The following is a 16332-nucleotide window of genomic DNA, read 5'->3' on the forward strand; positions in this document are numbered from 1 at the left end:
GTAATTAAAATTAAAATTTGGCATAATATTGATAAAGTAACTGTTGATTAAAATTTAAATTAATTTATTAATCTATACTTAGATTGAATTTAGCTTATGACAAGGGAAATAAATAATTTAAATTGCCACTCTGAACCTTGAAAGTTCTCTTCGCGACCTTCTGCAAGGTGAGTGGACGTCCTAGTATTTACCGAACTTATTACATTTAATTTGTGGGAGGATTATTGGTAGCTTTCTAGTTTTCTCGTTCAGTGCCTTTTACATTTAGCGATATCGTTCCATTTATGCATGATTCGATGTACACTTTCTCGAAACATTACACGTTCAAGTAGTAGAGAGTGAAAGTGTTTTTCCACTAAATGCTTTTGTTATATATGTGTAATTAGGGTATTATTTCGTGGGTTTTTATCAACTTGATCTGTCATTTTGTTTTTTTACGTGTTTATTTAATTAGTATTCCTCCCCGTGAGCTTGCTTCTACCATACCGGCTTTTTAGCGGCCTTGCAAGGTTGCCTTTGGTCTAGTTTGATAGTATGTATATCATAGAACGGCACTGGCGGGTATGTTTTTTAAATGAGTGGCTTATCTAGTATAGGCAAGGACCTCTCCCCGAAGTGGAACTTAAGCGATGATAGAAGTGAAGTTATCACACAATTGTTCTGATTCTCTCGCCTTCAAGTTATGAGTTTATATCATTTCATAAATATACCCATAGGAAGAGGAATTGTTCGATTTAATTTAAAAAGGGCAACTTTTGTACGGCGTGCATTGAATGCTCCTACACTTGTCATGTAGGGCAAACATTGATTTTGGTGTAAAACATCTTGTTGTGCAATCGCTTGTGCACATTACTAAAATGAAGTATAATAGGGGCCTTCCAGCTGGTGAAAGCTTAGCTCTAATTGATCGCGGTTGATTCGATGTTTTGGTCTGGTCTTGCGGGAGACAGGAGACCCGGTTCAATTCTTGTACGTCGTGAAAGTGATTTTGTTAGGTGTGAAGAGCATGTTCACGGAGAAGTACAATTGGATGCTGAAATAAGTATCAAACTATTCTTATCCATTAGCCTTTATATCTAATAGCCGGTCCCTGTGACAATACCATTTTTCATATCCCCTCGGTTTTTCGGTGGTATGATGCTAAAATTTCCGTCTGTATTTGGTGTTTAATTGAAATGTACCTAACTGTTCGCGTTTTTTTGTCTTTTAAATACTCATATTTGTTTAACATTTCCCCAACATTGTTGGTGGTAGACATAAATGCCTATCGATCAGTCATTATGGCATGTTTTACTCCGATGGCTTCAGTCTGATGGTATGTTTTGTCTCAAGGAATTTGATTCTCTTCTTTCGCCAGCGTATTTTTCGAAAAATAGGAAGTGATCACCTCCCAGGTACCGCTTTTTTATTTTTTTTACAATGTTATCTCCTGGTGTTGGACCGTTCTTTTAGTAAATGCAGTATAAAAGTATGGAGAGAAACTATAGGAAAAAGGCATGACATCAAATGGTAACACAAAGGCAATTAAACCGATTATGTGAGCCATTGGACTGCCATTTTCTAGGCCGCCGTGGGAAAGATCGGGATGCGTTTGGTAGTTTTGTCCTTCTCCAACCCGTACCTATCTCGAAGAACGCTGTTCCGGAGGTTTCTTAGGGAGTTACGAAAGTTGCGGCATTAGGAAAACTATCTCCTTTCCCCTCCCCTCAGGCCAGACTTGCCCATTTGTAAAAACGTGTGTGGAAGAGGATTTACGTAAATTACAGTATCAAATGATTTTTTTTCTCATAAGCAATGCCCGAGTTACATGGGTACTTTCGTGATAATTATTTGGGATGAAAGTGATTTATATCGCCAAATATCCAGCTTATCCGCAACGTCCCAAGCTGAAGACTTAGTCAATTCCTGGCATTTCCTTTCTTTCAGGCGAATAAAATGTTTTTGGCCAGTAAAAAGAAGTCATATTTTCAGCTCATAAACCGGAGGACTTACTAGCATGTTTCATTATTGTTCGTGGAATTTTTCGGAGCGCTCTTGAAGGAAGGTGTCCGCCTAAGTGACCGCTGATAGAGCTTATTGTAGCCCGCCAAAGTTTTCTATAACGCACAAAGACTTTTCCTCGTTATTGTCGAATAGGTTTTCTCTAGACCGTCACTGGACTGAGGAGCATATAACGTGGGACGCAGGCCCTTTTAATGGGTTGTTAGAATTTTTTATACAAATATTCACGAATGACGTTGTCGTCTAGTCAAGTACGCCCGAGGACCCTTAACCGCAATTAGTTATGTGCTATTTCCTTATTCATGTTTCGTGTCCTTTTTGTGTTGCCTATTCGCGTGGACTTGCATATTTTCAGAATTTCCGTACCATTTTCACGCTACAGCTTTCAATGTTTTGGCAATGGAATCTTTGCTGTTAGGGAGGCCTCAAATATGCGGGTAGAATCTGGCAAATGCTTTATCGAATACGGAATAATTTTGAGTCGAATATTTATTCACTACAAATTTTTCATCATAATTATCGTCACTTTTATACCTTTTTGGGTACATTAATAACGAAGTATACGGGAAATGATTTTTCTGGTGTCTGAAGAATTAACTTGTGGTAACAGTCTCTTCTTGCCCCGTTCACATTACGTTCTTTTTACGCCGGTTAGCCCCGACCATGGTTACAAAACGAGGTGTGAACGCAAGTTCCCGTTAACCGTGGTTGAGATTCTGACCACCATTTTCCGACCATGGTTGGCGGTAGTTTGCGTGTGTGAACGCAAGTTGGTTAAAAGCTGGTTAGAAAAAGAAGAAGGCGAAGCAGCAACGAAGTGGGATAGGAGGAAAGAAAACAGAGAATAAAGCATTCGAAGAGGAGACGACCGTTATTGTTGAATTATATTCGTCAGAATTAATTCTAAGGAAAGTGTTATTGATTCATTCCGTAATTTGTTGTATATGATGAGATTTTAAACCGGATTTAAGTTATGCGATATACTAAATAGTTCGTAGTGAATTAGCTTTAAGCTCGTATTGTATTGTTACGGACAGATTGAATAATCTATATAAATATTTTGCGAGAATTAAGTAAAATGTGCGAAACTACCATAATAGAAACCCGAAAGTCACTATGATTTTAATGTTTTGGTAAGAGTGCTTAGTACCAGTTTGAAAAAGATCACTTATGTTCATCCTTGGACAAAAGTTCTTCCCATATCAATATAAAATATCAGGCTAACGGCTATAGTAAGATATAACTATAGAAAATAAAGTTAGAAACGTCGGGTGATACTACATATCGCAAAAAATACACGTTCTTTCTTTATTTCATAAGTTAAATTTCAATAATCGTCACATTTTTGCAATTTATTCGTCCACAATTGAAGAAGAGGTATAAGAGTTTTAATTAACGGTATAGCATCAGATTGGATCATGTCCTTTGTCAAAATCAGAAAACAATAATTGCGAAGAATATAATGCAGCGAAAAGTGTATCATCATCCCAAATCACAAGTGTGTCTCAATTGAGGCTCAAGTCTCAAGACTAGGTCCTCGAATTTCTTCACCTACATCAATGATTTGTCAACACATCCGAATCAAGGGCAAGTAGTAGTATTTGTTGTTGATATCAACCTAATTATCACTAATATTCGCTTTTATTCGTATTAAATAGAGCAGTAGGAGAATGCAAGCCACACTATCGATGAAATGATTAGTTGGACGAACACATTAAAATTACCTCATAGGCCACCTTTTACTTTCGAATGGCGAATAGACCACCTTTTACTTTCCATCTTATGTATGTATCCTTGGCTCACAAATGTCAGTGAGTTTGATGCGGCATGAATGAACTTAAAATGTATGATTTAAAATTTATTTTTATTTTATTGTCCCCATACTGCGCATTTCCTCGAAAAATTAAGGTAATGGAAAATGTGAGGCTTCCTGTTAGTATCGTGTAACAATATTGCACAAAAGCTCAGGACAACATTCGAATGTCCCATCACCCTAAGACTGTGTGCGAAGGAAAAGTCGCACTGCAGAACTGTTTCTCGTGTATTTCTTGTCGAATGAACGATGCCCAAATCTCGAGGACGAGAAAAGCATTGATCGCTTTCTTTTCCACCTCTGGGGATGATTATTCCATTCCCATTACCGAGTCCATGGAATTTCATAGTTTCTGCGTCATCAGTTCGGCCTTAAGCGTCATTCTCATAAAACAAGTCATCTTTTGAATGCAACGTGTATTTCATGTGTCTCTTCACCTCTTTTTGAATATGGTAATTAGAATAGAATTATTGTCCCCGTTTTGGATAAGGTGTAGAAGATCGGTACGTGAATTCAATATTCGCTCTCATCCTCATGGTCATTTTATAGTAAATGCGGGAGTAATTGAAGCGTATTCCCTTCGTTTGAGCATTTGGGCGTGCCATGCATCACAATTAATTGTTAGTTTTAAAGTAGTTAAGTATGCAACCCAACCAACGGCTGTTTGTTGGCAGCCTACATACAGGGATAAAACTGTTTAGCCGTAAATGGAATTCATTTTAGCAATAGGATCGGAACTACACGGTCAGTTTAAAATTTTACGGTGTACTGATTTTATGACCTCTTCCATTTTTCTATGTTAAGTGCATATATAAAGTTTTTAAGGGACTTTGCGTGAGACGAAAGTTAAACTTCGAATAACAATGTTTGCCTTTTTTTCCCTTCGTCATTTTCTCCTAATTTTAGTATGTATTTGTGCCGCCATTGATGTTTTTCAGTGGATACTTCTTGCAATAAAATATTTTCCTTTCATTTTTGGGAGGATACTGAGGTCTACGGGGTAGAGATATTTTATTGCTCGAATGGCCCTTCCGTAATGTGCGTGCTGTAAAAACTGATATCTAGATCCGTTTAAATGTGCCGTGGTAAATAATTATGTCAGAATAGACTCAGAACCGAAAAAGGTTTAGAACAAAGCTTCGTATGTTGGTAAAATAATGAATTTCGGCAATGGAGCTGTATAACAATTAACGGTATTCCCCTCAGTATCATTCTACGTAAAATTCATTGTCCGTCGTCTTTCTTTCGTGCCTCGATAGGATCCGCCTTCTCCTTGTCTGACAGATTTCTGGCACTGTAGCGCAAGGTCAAAGGGTCACCTTCGGAAATCTTTGTGGTCTCTCGAAGAGGTGCAGTCCACAGAAAGGGTCCAGTGACGAGCTATTTATAATCAGCCCCGCACCCAACTATTACGGGAAGTGGAGGAATTTTGTTAATATTTACGATAAATGTGCAATGAAATAACCGAATTCCACCATTCGTTCTGTACCGAATGTCTATTAGTTTAGGTACCAGTTTTAGCATTCCGAATCTTTGAGTGTGCTCAATAGGTTTCATTGAATGGCCATAAATGATAAGAGCAACGAGACTTTCACATTGGTAAACGCTCTTATATCTTCAAATTCTTTTACCTTCAAATTCTATTCTCCCTTCTGGCGGATAACGCCAATATTGAGAGTAGCATACCGTGAGATACTTATAATATATAATGATACTAAATAATGATTGGCTCTTTAACAAATTTACTTTGGCACTAAATATAATTTATTGCATTTTTCAATTTTTCAGTCGGACTTCCGAACTCATCAGTGTGTTAATTCAAACAGCCGAATGGTAATGAAGCTGAGGCTATGAAGAATGATTTAGTGGTTAATACTACGTCAGCTATGTAAACAGAAATTTCATGATTTTTCACGGCCCGCCCTTAGTTCATTTCAAACCATCTTTTTCACTGTATGTAATTATGTTTAGCGGTTGAAAAATCGCGCGATCAAGTGTAGTTATTTTTACACCTACTTAAGTGCTAGGATGAGTTTTACTGTTCTTATTCATTTAGTTTACTTTATCGATGAATACAGCTTGTAAACCCTTCCATTTGAAGTATTCAATGCTCTTCCGTATATTTTAAACAATTTATCCTCATTCGGGGTAGTGCGCCGTGCAGAAATGTCGTTACTACTTGCATCAGTTGAGAGCAATATAAAAAATTATTCTGTGACAGTTTGTAATAATTATGCAGCGTTCCTTGTTCAAGGGTTTTATTTATTGCTGGAAGGACAAGCGATTATTATAGTTGGGGGCACGTGAGTCGATAACCCTAAGAAATTCGTCCGCGCATGACGTCGACGAGTAGTGGGGTGGGGTATGATGACGTCCCATCCCCAGGGGCTTGTCCTTCCCCTCTCATGCCCTTCAAGTGACACAGGCGACTCACTATCACTGCTTCGCGGGCACCCGAGCAGCAAGGTCCTTAGCTGAGATCGCTCCTAGCCTTCACTCTCCTGTAAGCTTTTCAACTCTGTACTTGAGTGTATTTTCGAATATCACACTGCTGGAGTCGTTCAGATTGGAAGTGGAATAAGGCTCATGTCCTGTGGAGCTTCCCTATTCTTTCTCGTAAATTTTGGGTCATCCTTATTTCAGTTATTGCCCTTTTCTTGGTCCGTAGTATAGAATGACCGTAGCGGATCCTCCTCTCATTAGCGGTGAAATCCCTGCGTGCGGGAGTTCGTGTGCGCCCCATTCCGTTTGACCTTGTTCGACCTTCATCATTTGTTCTTCCCTTTCGCTTACAGTCGCGGTTATTGAATTTAAGTTTTCGCAAGCTGTCTTTGTAACGGTTTCATGACTGTTATCTCTTTTCAGGAGTACCTGCAATCTTAAAAACCAATCAAAACCATGGCTGCAATTGGAATCAACGGATTCGGCCGTATCGGTCGTCTTGTCCTCCGTGCCGCTATCAGCAAGAAATGCAAAGTAAGCTGAACGAAATTGTAGTCATTTTTTTGCTATTAAAAATTTCTATTCTAAAATATATATAATTTTTATGCAGGTTCTTGCGGTGAACGATCCTTTCATAACCCCTGACTACATGGTGTACCTGTTCACTCATGACTCCACCCATGGGAAATTCGACGGGGAGGTAACTCATGATGACAAATCAATTACCGTCAATGGTAAGTTTGTTTTCAGTTATTTTAGTTCTCTTTAAGAATAGAAAGTTTTCTGAGGTTAGTGTTGGCAATTCCTACTGTAAGTGTGATCACTTATGCAAATATTTAGTTTTGAATGCTCAAAAACCTATCCAGCAAGGAATCTTGATTTGGTCCTTTATTTTGGATAGGGAATGGTATGATTGTTTTACTGATAGAAAGTAAATTGGGTTTTGGTATCTGATGGTTAAGATTATATTTTGAATTGTCAAATACAATGTTTTACAATGTCTTCCTTGGGCAGCTTGTTCCATTTGTGTACCTAAAGCTCTCACGTTGTTAATGATGTATTCACTTAAACTCTCCAGTGTTACTATGTAGGTGACCTTTTAAAGGTCATGCTTAGCCTGTTGATGTTAGTGTAACACATTCAACAACATGCTTGCTGGGAAATTATGGAAATATTACATGGACAGCATCTTTACTGTTAGTTAATTGGTAGTTGATTTGTATAGTTCTTAGTTAAACCACTAATATGATTAAATCAGAAAATATTTTGCCCCAACCGTGGCAAGCATGACTTCACTTAAATATGGATTGTTAATCTAATTTTTTGTGTTATTTTCTGCTGGGAATGTTCAAGAATAACAGGCCCAAATCTCACCAAGATTTTTCCTCTATAAGTAAGTCAGACTATATTATATAGATGGGGACAAAAAGGAATGTCACTCTTTTTCTAAGAAGTAAAAAATTACAGGTTCCAGCTGTGTGATTCAGCGTAGAGAATATCATTGCCTTTCATTTACATTTGTTTGAGCAGTTAAAATGAATCAGCATTATAAAATATATGAACCAAGTAAGAACAGGTTCTGTTTTCTACTCATTCAATAGAACAAGTAGGTATGGTTACATGGTGCATGTAATTGGTTTTTCTTATGTACACAAATATTTTGATCAATCTTTTTTAACAATGTTACCTGTACATCATTTAACTTTCATTCAATTTAATGTATTTTACCGTTTAGACAAACTACCCTGAAAATACGTGGCTTCCAATTTTGGAAACCTCTTTGACTCCTATCACTCCTCACTCTTGTATTAGCTCAGGAATGACGTCATGACTATCTTATTTTTGTAACAGCCTCTGAGTGAGAGAAGCATTTGTGTTCTTTTGGTATACAAATTTTTGAAAAAAGTTAAAGCTATTTAATGTGTAATGCTGGAAGCTGTGAGTGCCTTCTTTCAAAAGTAAACCCTTAGGGTTGGGAGAAAATGGGCTGATGCAATGCAATGCGGGAGCAGTACCAAAAAAGACCTATAGTATCAATAATGTATTTGAAAAAATTTTATTAGGAAGATATGCTGTATAATTTTTATGCTAATGGGGAACTTAGCATGTGGACTGAGAATCCATGACAAGGTAGATAGTATCTTGAATAATGTGCTGCAGTTTGTCTCTCTTGATGCGGGTTTAGTACTGTGATACTTTTTTGTGGTATAACTATAAGTAAGTCAAACTATATTGTATGGATGGGGACAAAAGGGAATGTCACTTTTTTCATTCCTTTGCTCCTGGGTTATCGATATTTGAGCTTTCCGAAAGCAAAAAGTGGTCGGAAAGAGGATTTGCCATTTCCATGAGTTGTGCCTGTTTTGTTTAGAGGTTGATGATGCGTAATCATCATAAAAAATCAGTTGAAAAATGGTGATGACATTTCCCTCTTGTTCAAGGTCAAACAGATCTGTTGGGAGTGGTAGGAGTAAACAGCGGTAGACTTGACGAGTGATCAAGAGGTTCCTGGGAAATATAGGAAAAGAACTGGTCTTTAATCAAGATTTTCAGCATTTTTAATTCAACCCATAGTATCTCTCATTTCTCTTGTATTTATTATATTTCAAATTTCATAAAAATAATTAAATTTAAAGGCAAGCCACCGAAACCTCATTAACTCCTCCAATTGTTTGAAACTATGTTTTGCAAATAATATTTTTCTGCTGGCTTTGATGCCTTAATTCAATGTAGACCAGAGAGATATCTTTTGGTTCTGGAGAGTCTGAAATCTGTCGGATATCCTAATGCCTTAGGATTATTAGAGCTGTAAATTTTTTTACGGTATGGTCAAAGAATAATTATTTAAGTTATTTTAATTTTGACTTCTTATTTTTATCGCACTATGCCAGCCTGCTGATTAATAAAAAACGCCATGACTTTGGTTTTCACACACATGCTAATACATAATTCAAATTATTTTTATTATGAATATAGTCATGACTTTTATTTTATCATTTATAAGTTATTAGTGAAAGGAAAAATTGTAATATTTCCACTAGATTTATTTGAACGCGACTTGTTTCGCTGTTACAACAACATCATCAAATGCCAACTTAGTAACAATGAAACACGTTGTATTTGAATAAATCTTGTGGAATTGTTGAAATGTTTCGTACAACAAATCCGCATTAAGAACTTCCACCACATTGCATATTATAAAAGATATTTACATGTTAGCTTTGGGGCTTATAATCCAACATTTTTCCATAACTAATTTCACCAAATTTTGCTTTGACATTGTTTTTTATTTTAATTTATTATCAATGTAGGTGGTTTAAGTGATAACTTCACTTGTTTATGACAGTGATAACATTTTTATAGGTATGGTTATCAAAGTGTTTATGGAGCGTGATCCAAAGACCATTCCCTGGGCATCTGTTGGTGTTGAGTATGTTGTGGAATCAACTGGTGTGTTCACCACTATTGAGAAGGCATCGGTGAGTGTATTTTACATTCCTTTATAAATTAGGCTAACAAATTTTATGATGTTACTTATAATTATGAGAGATGTTATTAATTTTAAAAGAAAGTTTATGTAAGACCTATTTTCAGGCAGTTGAATGCAATTTAAAAACTTCAAAAATAAAATTGTGACGTAGCCTAGTACAAATAATAATCATTGTTTCTACATAATGCAGATGAAGCAGTTTGGTTCTCCATTGATGTAATTGGATGTCTTTGCATTGCTTAATTAACCTCTATAATTTGGAAAGTTTCTGAAAATTTGGTTTGGCTAGCTGCTGTGAGAAATACTCTCAGCATGCATCGAAGGAGCAAAGAATATTGTTTTCGTTGTCAGTGACTAGTCAGTGTCTAGAACTTAGGAGGTGATTGAGTTCATTGTGTCACCTTAGAATTGAGATCTATCCTTACAATTATGATATTCTGTATTTCCCCAGAGCCATTTTTAAATTTCTCTGAAAATGTTTCAGCATGCTTTTCTCTTGTACAGGCTCATTTTGCGGGTGGTGCCAAGAAAGTTGTCATCTCTGCCCCAAGTGCTGATGCACCCATGTTTGTCCTTGGTGTGAACCATGAGTCCTATCAGTCTTCAATGAATGTGGTCTCTAATGCATCTTGCACCACCAACTGCCTTGCTCCTCTTGCCAAGGTTATCCATGACAACTTTGGCATTGTGGAAGGCCTTATGACCACTGTTCATGCCATGACAGCTACCCAGAAGGTTGTTGATGGACCTTCTGGAAAGGTAAGCTACTTTCAATTCTATATCCATGCAATTAAATTAGACTTCACAATTTCTTGACTTACTAATGTGCAATCAAAGCATATTCATAGCATTTTTCTTTGCTTGTGGTATCAAGAAAAAATGTTCTGCATGTTTGCAGAGTTTTTTATCATGAGCAGTTGAAAATATTAAGATTAGCATCTTGTGCTGAAGCAACTTTTCCATATTCATCCACTATTAAAAAATGTAGAATTCTCAAAAGATTGCCTCCAGCTTAAATAGTTAGGAATGTTATGAGGCACTCATTCTAGAATCCTGTGTGCTCACCAGAAAATAGGTTGAGACAGACGTCATGTAGTGCAGATGATTATTGGTTGGGAGCAACATTCTCCATATTTGTATTTGTTTACACATTTGCAGCTCATTCTCTAACACATGAATCACTCATTCATAAGTGGAAATTCAAGGGGTGAAAAATTTCTTTGACTCTAAAATGTTATTAGAAGTTTTCTTACTAAGTCACTTAAAAATATTTTGGATAAGGATACCTTGGTAGATTGGCATGACCCAGGCATTTCGTACAAAGGTAATCCTGATACTCGTTGTGGTCAAGGTGAATGATTTATCCGTGTTATATATATTTACAGCCAGTCTCCAGTTGTTTCTACATAATGCCATTTTTAAGCCATAGTTTCCAGTTATCAGGAATGAGTTATCACAAAGTTTAAATAATCAGTTGGTTATTTAATGTAATTCTTGAGATTTTAGATATAACTCAAATTTAATAAATGTTTAGTTGAAGCAGATGAATGTTTTGTTTGATCATATTTTGTGTTCGGGAATAATTTGGGCTTTTTAAAATGTCTATTTAATATTACATTAACATATTTATCATAATTGTAGAAGTTAAATTTCATGTTACAGCTACATGCTATTTCGAGAGAAGTGGAAAAGTCAAGTTGATTCTTCCTTTTGACCTTTTCCCTACTAAACACGTATATATACGGGTGGACGCTTCCTGACCCGGGAGACGACGGGCGTATATTTACGTGTGAGATTGTGCTTGCCAGGAGAACGAAAGCCGTGTATATAAGTTTTCTAGCTCTCCCCCTTTTAGGACGGTCGCGGGTTTATGACGTCTTTGTTTCGGGACCCAACCCTGCGGGGTTTAGGATTTTGGCGAAATATTGTCCTACAAAATGGATAAATGCGGAAGAATACCCGAAAAATCACTACATATCATCATAATCTCTGCGGAAGCCTACTTGGAAACTATGAGGTTAACCCAGCAACCGCAGTTTTGAAATAAAAATCAAACCAGTGAAGTTAGAACAATTTAAATTTATCAATGTTCAGGAGCAGGTACCCGGACCCCTCGTCCTTTATAACCCCTCTTAGGGGTAAGGTACAGCGGTCATTCAATTGTTTATCCAGTCAGGTTTTGAAATATATATTTGTTCATTTCTCAAGAAAAATAAACTAAGGATTGAATTATTTGTCTTTTGAGCAGCGTTTACAATTTTTAAACGAAATTCTACGATAATTATAAACTTATATCTCGAGGTATGGTTAAACATCAACATGGAAATTTTTGCTGCGTTACATGCATTAATAATGGCCTTAGAACTTTGTTTCAAATTTGACAATGCTCAGATAAAAATGAGGAATTCAATTCAAAGTCTGTAATTTATGTGCAAGCAACAATAGGGAACTTGCATACATTTCAGATATAATCAATAGCCCCAAAATTATTTAAAAATATATGTTTGCATACCTCGGTGAAAGTTTTTTTATTATTTTATGACGTGGTTTGCGATATTTAATGCATCAAAGATCACGAGAATTTTCAAATGCAAGTGAGAAGCGAAAACGCCCGATGATTGGCTGGTAGAAAAGTGACGTCATAGTTCAGTACGAGGCACGGCCATAGTATAGGTTGCATACTTGAATAAATGCGACGGCGTGGTTATGATTCATTTATTGAAGTGCAGACGTATTGGAGTTGTTCATTGTGACTTCAGGGCTATTATTTGATCTATTTCTCCTCCATTGAAAGCGATAGATTGCGTAAAGATGAAGGCATATGGTTATTATTAGGCTGATCCTAGCAAGCTTCCTGTTACTGATTCCATCATGATAACAGGGTATTTTAGTGAAACTGTAGACTTCGTCGGCTCGGAAAGTCGATGCCGAGAAATGGAAAGGTAGCTGATGTGCATCTGTAATGTTTTATAGTTCATAACAAAGTGAGACTTGCGTATAATATTGGCGAAAGCGTATACTCATGTGAAATGTGTATTCTTTTGGCAGTCCGGTAGAGTCTTACGGTGAACTTATTTCCACCTCGAAGCTGTCGATGATACTTTCAACTTAAAAATACCTTGCCTGGAGGGCGACAGGAAGCTCTGAGGAAGCCAGACTATTAATGTTTCAATTTAGTAGCGATAATATAGACGAACTTCCAACACAATCTACCATCTTGTGACTCAAAACCCCGAAACCACTTCCTATTCTGCAGAAAGAATCGGTCAATTGCACTTCGATCAATATAATAGACACAACGTCTTCAGGTGTTAATAAGTTACTTTTGAAATGAAATACTTCCTAAATTAGCATTAAAATGTGCATGTTTTCCAAACAGAGTCTTTAATGCATTTTGGGAGCTTTTCTCACGATATATCTGAAACCTACTCTAAATAAGGCGAGCTCATCGTCATTGCGATCGGTTGTCACTTAAAAATTCCGTATCGGAATTCCTAGAGGGATGACCTTCGATGATGACCGTGATCACCTGCACTCTCACTATCACTGGAACCCGTGGTGAAAATATCATCCCAATCCAATTTCTATTTGGTTTTAACTGGGGAAAGAGCAACATAGAACTGCACATTCTTTGGGCAACTTTGAGTTTGACTTTCCCTCAAACACCCCATTTCCCCTGTGGTGCACATCAGTCCTATCTTTATACGATGGCCTGACAACCTTTAAATGGATCCTTGGTTTATCCTGACAACCAACTAAATGGAAATTGCTGATCCACACGTCTTCCTCTATCTCCACAGTTTCCAAATCAAGGGCCGCGGAACATTCCTCTTGTGACTCAACTTTTTCTGAAAAGCAAGCAACGGCGTAGAATAAAATCAAAGAATGCTGCGATTAATTTTTTGTGACCACCTCTGGATTCCATTCTTTTTCCATCTACAACTTCCTTTATCTTTCGGGATAAACTATGGGACAAGATAATGTTTAAATATTTTCATTAATTTATAACAAAATATAAGTTCTAAAAATACCCAAAAGTCATTTTATTAATCCGCACTAATGAGTGTAAATTAATGTGGAAGATGAATGCTGTAGACGTAGTAGTTTTCCCTAGGTTGAGTTGCAAAGTTCATGAAGTTGACAAAACGGCTAATTTTTCGGTGCGCGGAGTCATTTATTGCACTGGCCGTGTCTACATTTTTGAAATTTTTTGTAATAAAATAAATCAGAATTTAGGATAAAATTTCATTTAAAATGACGAATAGTTCATTATTATAGCATGCAGTGAAGCCAGGATATAAATTTGCAAAGTACAGCGGCACATCATTTTGACGCCGAGAGTAGAAGAAAACGCTGTGTTCTTGGCTGGCACTCGAATGCATGAGGATCAACGTTGCTCTATATTTTCATATTTCCTCCCTTGATTTTAAACATCATGGAATTTTCTATGTCCTTCCGTAACTGAAATTGAACAAGTGCCTTAATAATCATTAAGGCACTTTAATTTGAGTCCATCGTAACGATCGTAACCATCGAGAAACACCTATCTCGATTTTTGTTCGGAAGTTGAGTTTTTATTCTACGGCGGCCGAATTATCGAAAAATCTCAGTTTCAAGATATTCAGTCAATGAAATATGGAAATATTATTTATATTAAAGTTATCTTCGCTCACATAGCACACGGGTTTATCATTCCGTTTATTATACTCTTATTTTTCCGTAACGCTCATCCCGACAGACGGCATGCATCGAGGCGATCGAGGCTTTTCTTCTAATTTCCTCCGTGGGAATGCAGACGAAAATTTTTTCTGGGGTGTTATTGCACAGAGGAACAATGCACCACTTGTAATTTTTCCTTATTTCACCCGTGTTCTCCTTTAAACGCAACGTGGCTCTTCCAAACCTGCAGTTGCTGGGCTTGGATCTTGGACTCGTACTGAACTATGACGTCACAGCCAAAGATTGGTGGGGGCGGTATTTTTTAGCCCGCGAAACTCGGGAGACTTTTGGGAGTCATTTTCTAGTGTATAAACTGAATTTTAAGCGGAAAAAAGTATATTGCGGTACTAAGTATTTACTGTAGTATATCTGCATACTGTTTATAAAAAGTATGCAATTTCCCTATTATCCATTTGCTAAATACATATAGGCAATGCATAAGTTGACTGCGAACCAATGCCGCAGGTATGGTCGTAAACCCGGAAAGGAGGGAGCACTACTACCCTCGGAGTCCAAGATAATGCGAAGTCCCTGCGTGGAGGGGTCGAAAAAGGTTCAGCGAGACCCTTCATAACGAATGCCCTCGAAAATGCTCCGTACCACGAGAAAGAAGAGTCTCTTGGGGCTCAGTACAGCAGTCATGCTAAGACGAAAACTCCGCAGTCTTGAAAGGGTTAAGTGACTCTTGTTAATTACATTTTTGATGTGCCATTTTGTAGGTGAATAACATTTGCAAAGTTAATATTCTGCAGGATTAAAGAGACTTTGGTGGAAAATCAGTGTAAGCAATTGGGAAATGTGTGCACATGGAGAGTTGGTTTGGTTTATTTCTGGGACAATATTTTGTTCTCACTCAACTCTGATCTTTGTAGCTGTGGCGTGATGGGCGTGGAGCAGCTCAGAACATCATTCCCGCAAGCACTGGTGCCGCCAAGGCTGTTGGCAAAGTGATTCCCGCTCTCAATGGGAAGCTCACGGGAATGGCCTTCAGAGTTCCTGTGCACAATGTGTCCGTTGTGGACCTTACGGTCAGGTATAGTTTATTTTTTTATTTTCATAATTTGATGTGTTAAAAATAGTGCACTGTTTTCTTCTGATTGTGCATGTCCTAATGTAATTGCTTTTGATATTAAGGCTGGAAAAGGAGGCATCATATGATGACATAAAGGCCAAGGTAAAGGAGGCTGCAAGAGGACCCCTTCAAGGCATTTTGGCATACTCAGAAGATGACCTTGTTTCATCTGATCTAATTGGCAATACAAACTCATCCATATTTGATGCCAAGGCCGGTATTGCTCTCAACAGCCGCTTCATTAAGCTTATTACTTGGTCAGTGATTTTGCTAATGTATCTTTGCTAATTTGCTAAATACCAATCATTATTTTCTACTTTGAACGACTCACAATATTAATTCCTTTTTTTTTAGGTATGATAATGAGTTCGGCTACTCCCAGCGCGTCATAGATCTTCTTAACTACATGATGAAGGTTGATCATGCTGCATAAATTTGTTCATAACTATAAATGTATTGAAAGCTACAAAAACTGTTGAGTCATTGGAATTGCAGTTTTAATTTGGCATGTTGAAAAAATTATCTTCAGCTTGTGTAACGAGACAAAATTGATAACTTGTAGTGTTAACGGAGTAAAAATGAGCCTTTCTGTGTCTTATTTTCTTTGAATTCATTTAGATGCCTTTGATCACACTTACGTGCTGCAGTAATGGTAAGGAGCTTCGGCTAAGTAAAATTACTGGAAGATATAATGTAATAATGTGTGCAATGTTTGTGCTCTTCAGTTAATGGAATGGTGCAAGTTTTAGTATCGTAATATTCAAATCGCTAGTGAATTGTGCATTTTATACTGTT

The 16332-nt window shown here is 37.2% G+C and overlaps 1 protein-coding gene across 2 annotated transcripts; it reads left to right on the forward strand.

Annotated features, from left to right (window-relative positions):
• Positions 1-148: 148 nt before the first annotated feature.
• On the forward strand, positions 149-16135 carry LOC124170969 (glyceraldehyde-3-phosphate dehydrogenase-like). Of its 2 annotated transcripts, none has more exons than XM_046550058.1 (8): positions 149-167; positions 6680-6790; positions 6867-6990; positions 9620-9735; positions 10251-10505; positions 15338-15498; positions 15600-15794; positions 15892-16135. In XM_046550058.1, exons 2-8 carry the CDS (start codon positions 6713-6715, stop codon positions 15968-15970), a joined length of 1008 nt encoding a protein of 335 aa, XP_046406014.1. In that variant the 5' UTR covers positions 149-167; positions 6680-6712; the 3' UTR covers positions 15971-16135. The 2 variants fall into 2 exon arrangements, with proteins under 2 accessions (XP_046406014.1, XP_046406013.1); XM_046550057.1 differs by lacking the exon at positions 149-167 and adding an exon at positions 6209-6317.
• The last annotated feature ends 197 nt before the right edge of the window (positions 16136-16332 follow it).

This window comes from Ischnura elegans, chromosome X (genome assembly GCF_921293095.1).
Source record: "Ischnura elegans chromosome X, ioIscEleg1.1, whole genome shotgun sequence".
NCBI lineage: Eukaryota > Metazoa > Arthropoda > Insecta > Odonata > Coenagrionidae > Ischnura > Ischnura elegans.